The 17,803-nt window shown below is 51.7% G+C and overlaps 2 protein-coding genes across 2 annotated transcripts; one reads left to right on the top strand and one right to left on the bottom strand.

The window, feature by feature from the left end:
• Positions 1–5,985: 5,985 nt before the first annotated feature.
• On the bottom strand, positions 5,986–16,238 carry Sgca (sarcoglycan alpha). Its single transcript, XM_057775316.1, has 10 exons — positions 16,182–16,238; positions 15,273–15,392; positions 15,028–15,182; positions 14,788–14,860; positions 14,236–14,434; positions 13,646–13,808; positions 12,508–12,716; positions 12,207–12,233; positions 6,823–7,015; positions 5,986–6,571 (listed from the first exon to the last, which is right to left on the bottom strand). The coding sequence occupies exons 1-9, from the start codon at positions 16,216–16,218 to the stop codon at positions 6,835–6,837; spliced, it is 1,164 nt and encodes a 387-aa protein (XP_057631299.1). The 5' UTR covers positions 16,219–16,238; the 3' UTR covers positions 5,986–6,571; positions 6,823–6,834.
• Positions 10,984–11,508, top strand: LOC130878599 (spermatid-specific linker histone H1-like protein). The gene has a single exon (XM_057776635.1). The coding sequence runs from the start codon at positions 10,984–10,986 to the stop codon at positions 11,506–11,508; it is 525 nt and encodes a 174-aa protein (XP_057632618.1).
• Positions 16,239–17,803: the final 1,565 nt, after the last annotated feature.

The raw sequence follows: 17,803 nt of genomic DNA on the forward strand, positions 1-17,803 counted from the left end.
CAGTCTCCCTTTCTTGTGCTCCCAGAGAGATGGACGAGTCCACAGAGGCCATCCACTGGGCACATTAATACTGTCACTGAGTATTCATGACTATTAATTATGACTTTTAATAATTCATTATTTGCACTTTACATGAGGACAATTCAAAAAGGGAATTTATCTAGATAAAAAAAAAAGAAGTCAGGGAATATAAATGAAGTTTTACTCATATACTAATTTCCAAAATTAGATTTACTAATAGATAGATCCGTTGATTGGTGATGCCTGTCTTCCCCGAAAACCCCTGTATCTCAGGCCTTGGAACTCTTTCTGGCTAGTCCCTATCTCCTTCTAACCCTACGAGGCTCCATCATTCTAAACTCAGCACCCAAGCCCTACCTGGCTACTACTATTCCATTGTCTAAACTTGTTGTGTCCCCCATGGCCCACGTCTGTCATATCAGTCAAAAGAGATGACTGCAATTTCTACATATATACCCACTTCTCATTTTATTTCCCTTCCTATTCTTAGCATAATATCCATAATGTTCCTTCTCCTCCACTCATCCCCCAAGGTCACATTCAAATATTTCCTCTCCCCCTCTTCTCTACCAAGCGCAGGCTGACCTCAGCCCTCTGAGGTCCCACGTTGCCAGACCTTTACCCAGACATTATCATCATGCCCCTGTGGTCTCAGTGTACCATATTCTTCCCAATGCAGAGGCCAGGTGAGGCTGTGCAGGGCTGAGCACAGTCTCCAGAAGTACCAGGGAGAGACAAGGCCATGAGATAGAGATTCTCCCATAGGTGTGAGTACAGAGATGGGTACTTTTCAGTGTGGGTGAGTGTGAAAGCAAGAACAAGCTAGCCAGGTAGGGGAGCAAATGGCAGCTTCCTGACCTGACAGGCAGCTGAACAGTTAAAGTGTGGCTCGTGTGATGAAGGAATTCAATTCTTACTTTTACTACTTTTAATAACTACACATGGGCTGATGGCAGCGGAACTCTAGACAAAGGAGTAACTCATGCCTCTCACCATGCATGTGCAAATCTACATGTGAGTCTACATGCACATGTGTGTATGTACATACGTACATATGCGTGTACGTACATGAGCAAATCACTTTGTGTCAGACCTTGTATGCGGCCCCCCACTGTGGCTGTCACGTGGTGTGGGCTGATTTGCCGTTTCAATGTGTGCACAGAACAGGAGGGCAGGGGGACAAAGAGATCTTTGTATCACGCGCCCAACCCAAGCCCTCCTTTCCGTGACATCATAGCTGCCTTAAATACAGATGCCAGACCCTGTTCCCGAGCCCCTCACTGTCCCCTGTGTGGTGACACAGGACCTGCTCCCAGCTCGGCTCCACCACATCCACCTTTGTTTTTATGGGGATGATGAGCCTCTGGGGGCTGATATTTTCGACAAATCCAAGTGGAAAAATCTAGGCGGAAAAAAGGCTTCGTTTTGAGTTTTCACTTTTGCTGCTGTCTTGGAATCCTGGTCTCTTTGGGGAGGGACCTGAGCCTGGCTGTCTCCTGGGAGGATTTGCTGTAACCTAAAAATGGTGGGTTTGTCTTCCTTGCTTCAGCCTCTTAATCCTGTTTCTAGCTGTTTCCAAGACTTGTACAGACAGAGCTGCAAACAGGAACGGAAGGGAATGACTAAGGGCTGCTAGCTGGAGCTTGGGGGTCTCAGCGTGAGGGAGGATGAGAGGAGTGTGTGGAATAGGTGTGAGCATCCAAGTGCAAGCGGGAGAATGAGGCACCCCTACAACCCCAGGGAGGCCGGGGCGATGACATAAAGGAGTAAAGGCAAGCCTCTGAGTGCTCCCGTGCAGTGGGGGGCTGAGTGGGGGAGAATGCATCTCTTTCTGTGCCCACTTACCTGGAACCAAAGGCATCTATGCCCTCAGGAGCCCCCTACTTGTTGTAGGAGGTAGGACATACGTGTCTTGAAAGTTTAATGGTGAAGGGTGATGAATTAGGGGTGAGCAGGGAGACATTTGGGAAAACTCAGGAAGGTCTGGGTATGGAAGGAGACCTGTATCCCAAAGTCCCAGTGCCAGTTAGACTTCTCAGAGCTGGCAAGATGCTGCGTGCCCTCCTTGAGTGTCTGCTCCAAACTGAGCTGGCAAATTTGCATGGAGGAGGTGGGGACCTGGGAAGAGGATAGTCTTTTGGGGAGGGTGATTGATCCTTGTGCACATGGAGATTACAACTCTTAGCAGAGACTGTGCAAAGTCAGGCAGGGAGGAAAGTGAGTTGGTACCCAAGGGAGCTGGACCGCGTGTGATTCTCCCTGCCTAAGATGATAGGAGGACTCAGAAAGGAGGGCAACTGAAGATGGAAGTCAGAGAAGAGGAAGATGCGAGGTGGGGGAGGGACCGAAGCTACCTCAGAGGCTACATTCTCAAGTGGCTGCTATGCAGCAAACTTCCATCTTGAGGGCTGTGGGCTTCCAGCAGACAGTGAGCAGCAAGAGCAAAGAAAAACCAGGAAACAATCTTTGCCCCCATAAAAACAGAATGTGGGGCAAGTTAGGCGGCTCAGCAAGTGAAGGGACTTGCTGCAAAGCCTAACAAGCCGAGTTGGATCCTCAGGACCATTATGATGGAAAGAGAGAACTGATTCTCACAAGTTTTCTCCCAACTTCCACACACATGCTGTGGATTCCGTACCCCACACACACCAAGTATGTGTGTGTGTGTGTGTGCGCGCGCGCGTGTGAGTGTGTATAATGTTAAAAGTTAGACCCGGGTTCAAGTCCCAGCACCCACATGTCAGCTCACAACTGTCTGAAGATCCAGTTGCAGGGGATCTGACACCTTCATACCAATGCACATAAAAAAAAATAAAAGTTAAATAAATCATAAGAAAAATTAGATTGTGGGCCTCTCATATATTTTTCCATCTTCCAGCATCCATGTTTAAGAAGGAAGAGAGATGAACTGGAGCTGTACCTCACCTGGCAGGGAGATTCCTAGCGTTCGCAACGCCCTCTGAGTTCAAACCCTAGTATCACACGAGAGGTGGAGACAGGATCAGAAGCTCAAAGTCATCTACCTCTGGGCAGTATATCTAGTTCAAAGCCTGGGTGACATGAGACACCATGTCAAAAACAAAAAACAAAAACAGGTGAAACTAGTTTCATATCTTATTTAACCTGATACAACCCCAAAACCCATTAAAGCCATACGCATCTCAGTTTGAACTAGCCGTGTTCCCGGTGTCCGCATGCTGACCAGCAGCAACATGGCACCAAGGGGTGTAAACTTCATCATTCACCTCTATTTCTGAATAGAAAACAACAACAACAAAATTTCCTGAGGCATTGGTGAAAGCAGTTCAGATCTGACAGGCCGGAGAGACCCACACACTCTGACTGGAGAGGCTGCGTGTGATAGCGACCTGCTCCTAGGAAGTACCACCATGCCTGTCCTCGTGGGTTCTCACATCAGCCCTGAAGTAGGGATGACTTCCCTTCTGAGCAACCTCACACTGATGCAGCTATGGTGTGCCAGAGCCACGCTTAAACCCTGTCTGGGGAGGCGTTGCCTTAGGGGCTGAGGCCTGGTGTAGGCGGTGCCGTGTATTCCAGGGTCTGGACAACGTGGTGAGGAAACGCCCGCCCTGTGTGCAGTCTGGATTTAGAGTGAAGGTGGAGGCTACTCATCGGGTCACAGAATCAGGGCCATCAACAGGGACTAGCAGAGGGGGTGGAGCTGAGTGTAGGGTGAAGTCACAGAAGGGGGAGGGGCTAGAGACAGCTGCAGCCCTTTGTCAGAGACTGCAGGAAGTGGTCCAGAGTACAGTATAGACTCTTACTCTTCCAGGAGAGGAGGCTAGTGCCCAGGGAGCAGAGTGGGTACTGAGTGTGTCTATGTCCTCCTGCTATGCTGTTGGGCAGCCGGGCGTTCACTTGTGTGTGTCCAGGCAGGGCTCGGTGTCTTCTGTAGTCACGCCATCCTCCCGGCTACTTGTCTGGGCCACTTCCTTTCAGGAAGGCAGCCAGGCAGGCTCCTGTGTGCTCTTTGGAACTGAGCTGGGAACTGAGGCTGCCAAGACCCCAAGGCAAGGCCAGGAAGCCGAGGGAGGGAGGAAGGAGCTGACGGTCTCACTCTCCCACCCTTGGCCAGCCCAGGAAGGCCAGACAGAGGTAGAGGGGAGTGCCAGAAGATCCCCACCTTAAAGGCACAGGGACCCAGGGGAAGCCAATCTAAGCCATAGGGCCACTACACTGAGATGCCATCTGAGCTGGAGCCCTGCCTCTCCATCAGCTGAAGGGCCCCCAGGAAAGAAGGAAACAGCCAGTGAGAAACCAGAGGCATCTGTTTGTTCCGCAAGGAAACATTCGATTAGAGATTATCCTTCCAGCCTTTATTCACGGATACATATACTGCGCTAGGATGGGCGCGGGCACACACACACACACACACACATCACCAACCTCTGTCAATGTTTAAAAACTCGGTTCCTTAACTAGGCAGTCGATGGGTTTGGGGTGCCCAGAATGCAGTGGAGGTGCAGAAGATAGTGGTAGAGACTTAGCCTTTTGCCCAAAGAAGAAATGCAACCTCCTTAAGAGCTCTGAGCAAGCTGATCTGAAGTTAATGAGTTATCGCAGCTGACTGTTCACGTCAGTTATGGTTTGAATACTGTTCTCCACTCCCCCCTCCCCTTCTCATTACTGCTGTTAAAAAAAGAAAGGAACTTGGAACAGGGACTGGAGAGATGACTCAGCAGTTAAGAGCAGTGACTGCTCTTCTAGAGGACCAGGGTTTGGTTCCAGGCACCCCTCATGGCATCTTCCAACAATATGTAACTCCAATCCCAGGAAATCTGATACCTCTTTTGGATTCTGAAGGACATACATGCAGATAAAACACCCATACACGTATAAATAAATAAGTAAATAAATAAACTCTGATCAAACACACAGACAACAGTGTCCCTCGGGTATTCCTTCCAAACAGCCTTGCCTGGCATCTTTGTGCGGGGCCTATGCTAGGCCTAACGGGGTAGGGGTGGGGTGGGGTGTAGGGAGCTATTAGAGGGTGGACAGAATCCTGGACCTAGTACTGGAAGAAACACGATGTTTTGGTTGTGAGCCTAGCCTTTAACAGCTGAGCCATCTCCCCTGCCCAGAAGAACACCTATCATCCATGAGCCCAGACAGCATCTCCTGTCAGAGAGCTAAGGGGGTTATGAAGGGACTCTAGAGGCCATGGGAGCAGAGGGGACAGGGAGGGTCTCTCTGAGGATATGTGTTAGAGCAGAGACCAAATGACTACCAGTGAAGGAAGTTCTGAAAATACTGGCGAGTTTGAGGCCAGCCTGGTCTACAAGGTCCCAGGACAGTTAAGGCTATGCAGAGCGATCCTGTCAAAAGAAAGAATGAAGTGGAGGGAGCTGAGAGGCTGGAAGTTGGGTGTCAGACACCTGCAGGTGTTCTCTTAGAGCTGAGATAGGCTGGGCCACCTGTCCTTGTTCCTTTGCTGTCATTCTCTACCAGGCCCCCTTCCAGGCTTAGTCTCAGCCTCTCCTCCCACTACAGTGGTCACATAAGAGCCCCTGTCACAATGCAGATGGCAGAGAGCGCAGCAGGGCTGACCCACTCCAGTTGTAGCGACCTGAGAAAACCATCCCAGGCCTCTGCAGCCAGCTAAACACCCCAGAACTCGTGAGGGAGAAGCCCCGCTGGCAACACTCAGCTCAGGGAACATTCTAGAATGGCAGAACTCTGGGCCCTACGATGGTCAGTCAGTAACACCTCCCAATAGCTCCATATACTGAGATCAGCTTCTTCCCAAACACAGCGTAATCACTGAAGGTCCTGCAGGGAACTGTGGCAGGTGTCCCCAAACACAACATTCACACCGAAGTCCTGCAGGGAACTGTGGCAGGTGTCCCCAAACACAGTGTGGACACCAAAGATCCTGCAGGGAACCGTGGCAGGTGTCCCAAAACACAGTGTGGACACCAAAGTCCTGAGGGAACTGTGGCAGGTGTTCCCAAACACAGTGTGGATACCAAAGGTCCTGCCAGGAACTGTGGCAGGTGTCCCCAAAGACAGTGTTCACACCAAAGGTCCTGCCAGGAACAGTGGCAGGTGTCAACTAGATCTCTAGGTAAAGACCTAGATCTCTTATTTCTCAAACTCCTCAACTCCAGAGAAGGCAGTATATGGGCAGACAGGGCTTGCTCTGTAACACTGGGCAAGTCACTTACTCTCCACAGACTTTAGCATCCTGATCTAGAAAGTGGGGCTTTCCAGTCCAATCACATGATGAGATCCACTGAATTTAAGAATAGCAAAACTGAAAGGGTCCAAAGGGCAGGTTGGAAGCCTCTGGGGATTCTCAGAAGAAGGGGACACAGCGCAGTGACAACTACTGAGAGCGTGGCACCAGAAGCAATAGATGAACAGAGCCGCGGGTATTTATTCTTGGGGGCTGACCCCAAGCACCCTCACCCTTCTCTACCCTATCCCTCTGCTTGTCTGGAGCGGGAGGTCCAAGAAGGCGAGGAGCTGGAATCGGGTGGATACGGTCACAGGTCAGCAGCTCTGAGTGGTGCAGCTGGAACTGGAACTAAAAGGGCACAAGGAGGACAGAGGAGAAGGTTGAGGGCACCAAACTCCTGCCTTCCTTATCCTGACCCTCTGGTCCTGCGTGCTTGGCAGTTGTGGGGCACAATGCCAGTTCTGCTGAGTACCCTGCTCATGGGGATGGGCAAGTCAGTGTGATCCCCCCACCCCCCATATCTCACTACGTGCCCGTGCCTTGAGACAGAGGCTCCCTTATTTCTTGGTTAGAGGATGGCACTGCCCAGCCAGACCCACCTAAGAGGGCTCTCAGTGCTGGTCCAGGATGAGGGGCACTTGTGCGCTGTCCACTCGAGGAGGGAACCGCTCTCCCGTGCGTACATTGAACATAGGCAAGGTGGAAAGAGGCCGGGGCACCTCACGGCTGGCTGCCATCTGCCGAAGCTCCTCTGTATTCCCGTGGATGGTGCAATGGTGAACCATCTGGATGCTGGAGGCACAAGCAGAAGATCATCAGCTCTTGAAACTGGCCTCTAGGGTCTAGCCTGGGACTACCTCAGAGCCACCCTGCACCCTGCAGTTGCTGGGAGACTCAAACACATGATGTAAGTGCAGGGGGGAATGGGGAATTCATGGTGCGTGCTTGTGCCCAGTGATTGAGACAAGGGTCTGGGTGCAGACAGCCTGGATATAAAGCTCTGTGTTCTTGGCTTTAACCCCTTCGTGCCTCCACTTCCTCCAGCTGTACAATGGAGATAATAATAAGTATCCTCCTAGACTGTTGTGGTCCAGGAGCAAGCCACAGTGAGTCTAAGCAGCAGGCTGGCACGCAAGCGAAGCGTCAGGACTTGCTTTGGTTTCTTTCACTGGGGCTTCTACTGTTTACTGCTTTGTAGCAAATTGCTAAACCCCTCTGTGGTATTAATATAGGAAGCTTTATTTTACTGTAGCCAGCCCAGCGGGAGGCTGCCTGGCCTCTAGGGGGAGTCATTCTCAAGCCTCCTTTACACGAATCCACCTCATTTGTTGGCTTAGTCTGGCAACATTTTCCTAAATTCCTGATCGCCAAGTCAGAGCAGAGACTTTGCTTGGTAGACAATGAAGTTTTCCACTAGGGCTGCGGCTGAGACAGGAGGATTGTGAGTTTGAGGCCAGCTTGGGCTGCACAATGAAGCCATCACAAAAACAGTTTTAAAAAAATAGAATTGGCCGGGCGGTGGTGGTGCACGCCTTTAATCCCAGCATTTGGGAGGCAGAGGCAGGCGGATCTCTGTGAGTTCAAGACCAGCCTGGTCTACAAGAGCTAGTTCCAGGACAGGCTCCAAAACCACAGAGAAACCCTGTCTCGAAAAAACCAAAGAAAAAAAAATAATAATAATAAAATAAAATAAAAATAAAAAAATAGAATTGGATTTTCTTAGGGAAACCGAGGCTCCAGGCAGGCGGAATAATGCCTCTTCCCTTGTCATTCAGTTACTAATAAGGTAGGGGAAGGGTCCCTGCCAGGAGTCCAAGTCCCAGTCAGTGGACAGCAGCTGCAGTTAGGAACCCTGAGAATCAGGCACTCCCCTTGGAGTGGAGCCGAGGGCCCACTGGCCAGCAAAAGAAGTGAGGTCGCAGTCTAAGGCCAGGCAGAGTTATTTAAGCTCCTAAATGTGGAATCTGACAAACAGAGTTGTCAGAAACACAACTTTCCATCCCTTGGGGAGGAGAGCCCGTGGTGGGATGAGAGCAAGAAGTGTGTGAAAGAGGGGCCAGGGAGGTAGATGTGTCACCCAGGCCAGGAAAGGCCCCTCCCACCGCCAGCCCCACATCTGGGTCTCATGGCTCCGGTAACGCATGGGTGGGAAAATCTCCCCAAGAAGAACAAAAGAGCAGACAGCAAACCCAGTGGACCCATCCCAAGGGGCTTCGTGTAATTACTCAGGCAGACGGGAGAGCAGGCAACACCGCTACATACAAACACACGCCCACAGACACATGTGGTTATACAACACCAACAGACATTCTGCCCCCAGCACACAGTCACACAGGGCGATGCCACTGGGGTGTGGAGAACGCCGTGACCAGTTAGATCTGATACAGGGGACAGCTAGGCAGCAGGGTCACTACTGGTGGCCCACTTAAAAAGCAGCAGACATTGTCATAATTATCTAGTAGAACTAAGTCAACCCAAAACTCAGGCCAGCAAAGGCTGCCGGAACACAGGGCGAAAGTATTGGTTACAGTAAAGAGGGAAGCTGGCCTCTCTGACATCAGTGCTACCACCTGAACCAGGAAGGCCAGTGATGACAACGCTGGTCACAAGAGGAAAGCCACAATGCCAACGACGCAACTGACCAAATCTGGCACAGGCTACGAAAAAGTTATCCAAATCCTCCTTGCAAAATGTATGTCAGAATTTTTTTTTTTTTTTTTTTTTTTAGTTTTTCGAGACAGGGTTTCTCTGTAGCTTTGGTACCTGTCCTGCAACTAGCTCTTGTAGACCAGGCTGGCCTCGAACTCCCAGAGATCCACCTGCCTCTGCCTCCCGAGTGCTGGGATTAAAGGCGTGCGCCACCACTGCCCGGCTGTATGTCAGAATTATTGATCTCAGCAGAAGAGATCTATAAAGTGAAGACAGATAAGGCAGAAAACCCAGCCAGGCCATGGTGGCACACATCTTTCATCCCAACACCAGGAGGCAGAGGCAGGGGGAACCCTGTGTGAGTTCAAAGCTAGCCTGGTCAACATAGCGAGTTCCAGGACAGCCAGAGAGATCCAGTCTCAAGAAACAAAAACAAAACCCAAATCTTTTGTTTTTTCTTTTTGGTTTTGAGACAGTCTTCCATAGAACCCAGGATGGCCTCCAATGGAAGGAGATGGGAGATCCTCCTGCCTCCACCTCTACAGTGCTGGGATTACAGGCATGGGCCACCGGGCCCAGTCTAAGAAAGCATTTTAACAGTTTCGTATGGAAGATTAATTTACATAAGCCAAGGAACTGCATTTTACTCTGAGAACTATATTCACCCTTAAAAAGTATAATTAGAGGGGATCAGTGGTTAAGAGCACTGGCTACTCTTCCAGAGGTCAATTCCCAATTGGTGGCTCACAACCATCTGTAATAAGATCTGGCGGCCTCCCCTGGCATGCGGGCATACATGGAGGCAGAATGTTGTATACATAATAAATAAATAAATATTTTAAAAAGTATAATTATAATTCTTTTTTTGTTTTGTTTTTTCGAGACAGGGTTTCTCTGTGGTTTTGGAGCTTGTCCTGGAACTAGCTCTTGTAGACCAGGCTGGTCTTGAACTCACAGAGATCCGCCTGCCTCTGCCTCCCAAGTGCTGGGATTAAAGGTGTGTGCCACCACCGCCCGGCTATAATTCTTATGTTTAAAATGTACTGGAAGAGTTCAGTTGGTAAATGGTTGCCTAGCACACACGAAGCCCTGGGTTTAATCCCAGCACCATGTAAACTGTGCATGGTGGCACCGGCATTCTACATCAATAAAAAAAAAAAAATGTATCCAGGCGTGGTGGCACACACAGCACTCCAGAAGCAGAGGCAGGTGGATCACCGTAACTTTGAGGCCAGCCAGGCACACAGAGTGAATTCCTACCCATCAAGGACTATATAATTTGACCCTGTTTCTGCTATCAGTGGTGGCACACACCTTTAGTCACAGCACTCGGGAGGCAGAGGCAGGTGGACCACTGTGAGTTCAAAACCAGGCTGGTCTATAGAGTGAATTCCAGGACAACCAGGGCAACACAGAGAAACCCTATCTCAACCTGCCTCCCCAAAGTTGGCCCTGTCTCAATAAATATAAAATGTTAGCATTTTTCCCACCTAGAGACACAAAGTAGAGACTGTTGGCAGTTAAAGGGTGGATTTAAAACTGAGTTGGGTTGGGGATATAATTCAGTGGTTAGACACTTGCCTAGTGTGTGTGAAACCGTGAATTCCATGCGCAGCACCGCTAAATTAATGAACAAACATGAGGATTCCAAGTGTCCTGGAACAAGTTCAGAAATGCGCATATACGCCATATATACATGGGCATTCCCTGTGTGAACTCATCCAGCCAGAGCCCTCCTCTGGAGGGTATCTGGCACATCAGATGTCCCCACTATCTGATGCCTTTGATCCTCCTAAGAAGAGACAATGGGGCTACTATGACCCCCACAGGATTCTGCCCACCTCACAATGGCCCCCTGAGGTCACCGCAGAAATAATTTCACCAGTCCCTGAGCCCACAGCACAAGTCTGCTGAGGCCAACCGTGGGTGATCATCCTCGGTCCTCCCTCTGGCCATCCAGAAGGTGTGGCCCAGACCCCTACAGAGGAGCCTCTGAGGGAAGCAGAAGTCAGAACACAGCTCACCCACGACTGAGAGTAATCCAGTGGATACTTCCAGCCGCCACCCTGGAGGTCCTAGCATCCAGTGCCCTTCAGCCACCTCCGGAAGAGATGCAGAGAGACACGTCGCTGGCGTCACCATCTGCAGACCCAAATGCTGCGGTGGCTGTAGACCAGGATGCCAGCACATCAGGGGACCCAAGCAAGAGTGAGGCTGAGCCCCACACCAGCCCTCAAACCCTGCGGAAACCCAGCATGTCGAAGGTGATTCTGAGGGCTGTGTCTGACAAAGGGGTGCGCAGCCGTGTGTCCCTTGCTGCCTTGAAGAAAGCTGTGACCACCACAGGCTACAATATGAACCGCAACAGCTGGCGCTTCAAGCGTGCACTCCAGAATCTAGTGCAGAAAGGCATGCTCAAGAAGGTGACTGGCAAGGGTACCTCAGGTTCTTTCCGCCTGGGTAAGAAGCAAGCCTTCAAGTCCAAGAGCAAGGCCAAGAGACGCCAGCGGAGGGGGCGGAAGCAGAAGCCTGGGCAGCGCAAGTCTGGACCACGTCAGTCACTACTAGGCTCCAGAAAGAGCCATAATCGGCTTTTCAAGGGAGTTCGTAGGGTGGCCAAAGGCCGCCGCCACTAATAAGGCAGGTTGGGCGGGTCGCCAGGCTTGCCACAAGCTCAGTAAAGTGGAAATAAAAGCCCAACTTATTTCACAACTGTCTTCTGGAATCTTTGGGGTTCAGAGGGTAGGAAAATTAGGCAGGGGCTGAGGGGCACAGAGTGGGGGAGGAGGCGATGGACAGGAAGAATCTGAGGCAGAGCAAGATGGGCTTGGAAAGATATGGTAAAGTATCTGTTAACGGCAAGCCACCTCCTCTTAACCTGCAGGAGAATCAGAGGCCAGCCAGGTGTCTGGTTCACAGTGGGGAAGGAGGGAAGAAGGGAGAGAGAGGAAGAGGGAGGAAGATGGTGAGGAAGAGGGAGATTGGGGAGGAAGAGGGAGACAGAGAATAGGGAAGAGAGAAAGAGAAGAATGAAAGGGACAGGAAGGAGAAAGGGAGCCAAGGAGGAGGAGAGAGGAAGAGGAATACACACTGGGAGCCTTTGGTCACTTCCCAAGTCCTTTCCTGTGTACAGTGGCAGGTCCCCTTCCCCTATGGCACAATAGCCTCTTCTATGATCAGAACACATGAGGACGAGGTCAGGAGGGCATGGACTTAGCCTCCAGCCAGTTAGGGCCAAGGCTCAGGGGTCACTGCTGCTCATAGAGTGAAGAGTTCAGTACAACAATAAAGGGGGGCCTCCCCTATCCAGCCCCCCAGCTTTGCTTCTACTCACTCAGAGGTGGCCATGTCCCTCTTCAGCCTGTGAAAAAAATGGAGGTTGAGGGGGGTTCAGTAACAGTCTGGCTTTGCTCCATGGTGTCCCAAGAGCTCCCATGTAGGAATCCCATGTGCGTATATTCAGAATCCCTCCTAGTTCCAAGCCAGACAGCAATGGATCCCCCTCTACCTAGAAAAGGGGCCCCACCTTCCTCTTATAGTTGAGCATCCCATTCCCTGAGAAGTATGGCTCCCCCAGTCCCAGAGTGGTCCCTTAGATGTACCAGCCCGTTGCCGTCCCTGGCCGGCACACTCACCGTCCTTCACGCCGACAGCACATGACGTAAGCCAGCAGCAGGGTGAGCAGTAGAGCCACCAGCAAGGGCACCAAGAGGGTGACCAAGGCATCTGCCAGGAAGTCTCGGCCTGTGGCCTCAGTGGGTGGACAGAAGAGCGGGTCGTGTTCCAGGATCCCCTCACCTGGAGTAGGCACTTCATCCAGGGGCTCCGGCACTGACTTGTCCACCTGTGTAGCAGAGGCCAGAGCTGACCCAGGGGTAGCTCAGTAGACGCAGAGACACTGCCCCACAGGAGGTGTGGCAACTACCAACCTATCAACCCCATGTAACCACAGACCTTCTTCCTGCCTGCCTCCCCTAGCCCATGTGACTACAGGAAGAACACTGGATGAGGGGTCAGGGAAGCTACTTCTAGGAGAAGCAGGGAGGTGCAATGGTTAGTGCAGGTGCTATGTTTGGACTGCCTGAGTCTGAACTCTGAGTCAGGCTAGTGCGTCACTGGGGTAAATTGCCTCAACATGGTTTCCTCGTTGAATTTAGAGTGATGATTGTGTGCTTACTCCTGCCCTGAATCACGGTGGTGAAACACGCTGGGGATCTAGTGCCCAGCACACAACCTTCAGTAGGCTGCCAATGACCAGAGCTACTACTCAGCTCTGCTGGAGTCCCCTTGGGGCTGGTTTCCAGGAGCAGAGTATACCAACAATTTCCAGCCAGGGTCCCTTGAAACATCACCAAGAGCCGCAATGAACCCCTTATTGCAGGCAGCCTTGTTTGGTGGTACTTCCTCTGGAAGCAGACAGAGCTGTCACATGGATGCCCTCGCTGGAGTTTGGACTTAGGAACTCTTGGGAGTTTTAGTTGTCTGTCCAGCTGAGTAGATCTGGGATTCAGAGCTGGAGAGTCTAGATGTGGACTGTAAGCTTTGTCGCCCTCTTGTGGCAAGAAACAGAACTGTGCATGCATGCGTGCGTGAGTGCATGCGTGTGTTTGTGTGTGTGTGTGTGTGTGTCTATGACAGAGACCACAGACTGAGGTTGAGATCCAAACCGACCCTATCAGAGAAAAAAAGCTGGTCTAGAGAAATCATAAATACACAGGACTTGATGAGGCTTATACCTTAAACCCAAACGCTAGAACAAGGATCCCTCCTCACCAGAGATACATTGCACCAGTCAACACGGAAGTGGGGTGCCAAGGTGTCATAGCAGGACAATAATGGAGGCTGTCCCTGGGCACAACGAGCATAGCTGTCAGGTGATGCCACCATCTTCAGGCAGGTGGAGAAGGGCGTGGTAGAGCCCACTTTGATGTATACCCTGAGAAAAGAAGCCATTGACAGCATAGAGCACCACTCCGCCAGGGAGAGGCCAAGGTGTTCTGGCAGTAGGCAAGGACAGGCGTGGAATAGGGTGTCCCATGGGAGACACCTCAGGGCCTGGTGGGAGAGGTCACAGCCTCCAAGACCTGAGACCAAGTCAGAGCACCCCACTCTTTATGTACCTCAGAAATGACTTTTAACAGATGGATCTCATGGGGTGCCAGTAAGTTCAGAGTTCAGGGTAATGGGGGTGTGAGCCCAAGGAGGAGATGGTGTGAAGGGAATGGGCACTAGTGTGAAGCAAAGAGAAGAGATGGCCACTACCGAGGTATGCCACAGTGATCATTCGGAAATCAGGGAGATGGGTATTTTTTGCCCACTCCCTCCCTAGTCAACCAGGAAGCCTTGCTGGATTGTTCCCTTACCCTTCCTTCCGGCCCTCAATGGGAAGAGGGACACGACCTCCACGGTCCAAGGCCGAAGTGATGTTGAGCAACTGGAGCTCCCCTGGCTCCCAGAGTCCCCCCAAGGCGGTGAGGAAGCGGCTGGCAGGTGTGGAGGGCAGAACCTCTTCCACATCATGGCTGCGCACCAGGAACTCGGCTTGGTACGGCAACCGGGGACCTGAAGAGGCCAAGTCGGCAACTCAATTGCACCCCACCTTGTGCTCAGTTCCACGGGTGTTTTCTAAACCTTCTTCAAGCTTTCCCACATTCCCCATGCCACCTCTGCCCCAACAGCCTATATACAACACAGGCCTTCCATTCCCTTCCCCCAACACTGCAGCCCGTGACAGGCAGCTCAGTTAGTTAACACAGCTGAGGACAGACCTCAATCCTGAACTCCTTCCCTCGAGCTATCAACGCCACGTCGACCCTGATGTACCCTCTCTGGGATGCCTTGCTCCCCACTGCTTCCCAACACTCTTTCTCTTCAAGACTGGCACCAGTAGAGAAACGGGATAGGAACGGAGGTACCTTCGGGGTCCTCGATCAGCAGCAGCAGTCGCTGTCTAGTGGTGTCAAAGCTGTCCCGGTTGTAGGCTGTGACCTGGGGGAATGAAAGGAGGGCTGAGGAGCGGGACTAAGGGGAAGCTGGCACAAATGGAGCCTATGCAAATTATATGCAAATAAGCATGCATAAGCACCCAGCCCGACTGGCAGGGCCAGCCCTAGGAGGCCCCAGTGGCCACCCCCAGGATGTCTCTGTGCTGGCACCTCGATGACCTGGCGTCCACGATCTTCTGGAGTGGGAGTACCATAGAGGAAGCCAGGGTTATAGGGACTGCGCTGTGTGTAGCGCAGCCACCGGGGCAGGTCTGGATGTCCCTGGAGGTGGGCCTGGTAGGTGAGTCGGACAGTAGGTGGCATCTCTGATGGGAGAAACAGGAGGGGATTGGAAACTGGAGACAGGACAGGAGATCTGGATTGGCACACTCCAGCCCATCTGATCCCTCTCTCACCAATGTGTTCTGGAAGGCGCAGGAAGGTGGCATGTTCCAAGGGATGCACAAAAACACGACCCACGAGTGGGTGTAAGGTTGTCTGCTGGGCATTGGTGTCCCTCAACCCTGCCAGAAGACCTGTGGGGACCCCATAAGCCCCAAACACACAGCTTCAGTCACGGGTAGGGGGTGAGCACCCTTCCCCACAGTGCTCCCAATGTGCCGAGAGCTGAGGGTTCCTGGCTGCCTCCAAGTGGTGGGCTGCAGGCCCTGCTTTGCTTCATAGGTTAGAGGATGACAAGCCCCAGACTTTTGTTGGCTTTGGATTTATGGAAGGGACCCCAGGCATCTTTCTACTTCATGGTTAAATCCACAGTGGGAGGGGACTAAGTTTGGCTGAGAAAGGGGTAATCTGTGTGTGCTCAGGTTACTTGGGAAAGAAGCCCATGCTGAATGTCTGAGAGGCTGGGTATAAAGAACACCCTCCGAAGAAGGGTAGCCATTCTAAGACCCCCCAACTCCCAGAGAACACAGAGCAGGGCCTGCAATGTGGGCCAATAGGAGCCCAGCAAAATGGACTTGCCTAGGCTGCCTCCGCCTTCCCTCTTAATGCCAAATTTAGCCTGGTCTGCCTGAAGTAACGGCCCAGTCAGCTCATTAAAGGGCCCACGACCCTCTTCCCTTGCCCTCTCATGCTCATTCGGGGCTCTAGCACACCTCTGCCCTCACAATTTCCTGTTATCCAGAGACCAGCTCCCAGCCCTGGACCCTTGAGCGGCTTATCATTACCCACCCCCCCCAAAACCCTCTAGGTCCTACTTCACCCACCCCAAACCCCTCTTCTGAGGATCCCCTACTCTTCTACCTTATAACCTCTAATTTCTACCCCTCATTCTCTCCCTCCCCCGAAGAAGATCCCCAACTTGCCTACAAGGAGAGGAATCCAAGTTAGTGCTGCTGCCATAGCTGCCCAGCCTAGCCAGCCCTTTGAGTGACAGAGACAGGGGCTGGAGTAGAAGAGGGAGGGGCAGGGAGGGGGAGGAGGTGTGTCAGAGCAGCTGGGAACAGAGTGCCAACTTCTTCCATTCTCAGAGTGAGCAATGAATCTGGGGTAGACACTGTCCTCACACAGTGTCCCCTAGTTGTTTCCCGGTGACCACAATGGGCTTTATTTTGTGTGCGTCTCTTTTTTTAATATTATATATTTGGCCCGGTGGTGGTGGTGCACGCCTGTAATCCCAGCACTCAGGAGGCAGAGGCAGGTGGATCTCAGTGAGTTCGAGGCCAGCCTGGTCTACAAAGTGAGTTTCAGAACAGCCAGGGCTACCCAGAGAAACCCTGTCTCAAAAAACCAAAAAGAAAAAAAAAGAAAAACAATATTATTTATTTGATTATTATTCTGCAATTGTTTCTTTTTTATTTTATTATTTTCTGTGATCGTATGGTTTTCCTGCACATTTGTCTGTGCACCACCTGAATGCAGTGCCTCCCAGAGGCCAGAAGAGGGAATTGGACATCCGATACTCTGGAACTGGAGTTACAGATGATGGTGAGCTGCCTGCCTTGTGAGTGCTGGGAATTGAACTCAGGATTCAGGAAAAGCAGCCAGTTCTTTTAATTACTGAGCCATCTCCTCAGCCCCTCGGCATGTTTTCTAAACCACCAATTTAGCTCCATGGGCCCTCCCTTGAATTTTGATTTTAAATTTGTGTGTATGAGTGATTGTCTGCATGTGTATTTATGAATGACATGCATGCCTGGTGCCATGGAGATCAGAAGAGGGGGTCAGATGCCCTGGACCTGGAGTAATGCCAGCACGTGGGTGCTGGGAACTGAACCCAGGTCCTTTGCAAGAACAGCCAATGCTCTTAACCACTGAGCCATCTCTCCAGAATGGCCCCCTTTTAAAAATCTCAGTGACTCCCATTGCCCTTGAGTTCCCAGCTCACACCCAGTTGGTGACTTTCTTTCTGGCCCTTCCTCTGGCCATTTTGTCTAGAACCCCACCCCCACTCCCATATGCCCCCAGGCTCTGGCCCTCCCTCTGTTCTTGCCTAGTTTAGTATGGCTTCTTAATCTCCTGGCATCCATCCAAGCCCTTCCCACTGCTTGGTATTCCCTTCCTGTCCCTTGGGCAGACTTTAACCAGACTGCATGGACGTGTCCCCTCCTCCCTGAACGTGTCCCCTCCTCCCTGAAGCCTTTTCCTGTCCCTCCTCTTCCTAAGCTGGCTGCTTATGGCTGAGTCTACGCATGCGCGCGCGTGCACGCGCGCGCGCGCGCGCGCGCGCGCACACACACACACACACACACACACATCTCTGTGTCAACTCAGCCTCACAGAATCGTGGTGTGGAACAGGTGTTCTGGTCTCCTCATCTCACCACCATTTTATCCCTGCACCAGACATGGGGTCTAGCAGCTAGTAAATGCAGGGGGTTGGTTGACAACTTCCTTAACAGTTTCCCCAGGCCGAGCCCCAGACCGAGCATCTCCCATGTGAAGGTCTGGATGGAAAGAACCCAGATGGTACCAGCCAGGTGGAGACA

This window comes from Chionomys nivalis, chromosome 7 (assembly GCF_950005125.1).
Source record: "Chionomys nivalis chromosome 7, mChiNiv1.1, whole genome shotgun sequence".
NCBI classification, from domain to species: domain Eukaryota; kingdom Metazoa; phylum Chordata; class Mammalia; order Rodentia; family Cricetidae; genus Chionomys; species Chionomys nivalis.

What these genes read in the sequence shown, in the direction of transcription:
- LOC130878599 (XM_057776635.1), top strand. Translation starts at nt 10,984, where the DNA reads ATGCAGAGAGACACGTCGCTGGCGTCACCATCTGCAGACCCAAATGCT.
- Sgca (XM_057775316.1), bottom strand. Translation starts at nt 16,218, where the DNA reads ATGGCAGCAGCACTAACTTGGATTCCTCTCCTTGTAG. An exon ending in ATTGAGGGCCGGAAGGAAGG is followed by an intron (nt 13,809 to 14,235) that starts GTAAGGGAACAA and finishes TTCTTTTCTCAG; the next exon opens with GGTATACATCAAAGTGGGCT. An exon ending in ACTGGTGCAATGTATCTCTG is followed by an intron (nt 12,717 to 13,645) that starts GTGAGGAGGGAT and finishes TCTGCTACACAG; the next exon opens with GTGGACAAGTCAGTGCCGGA.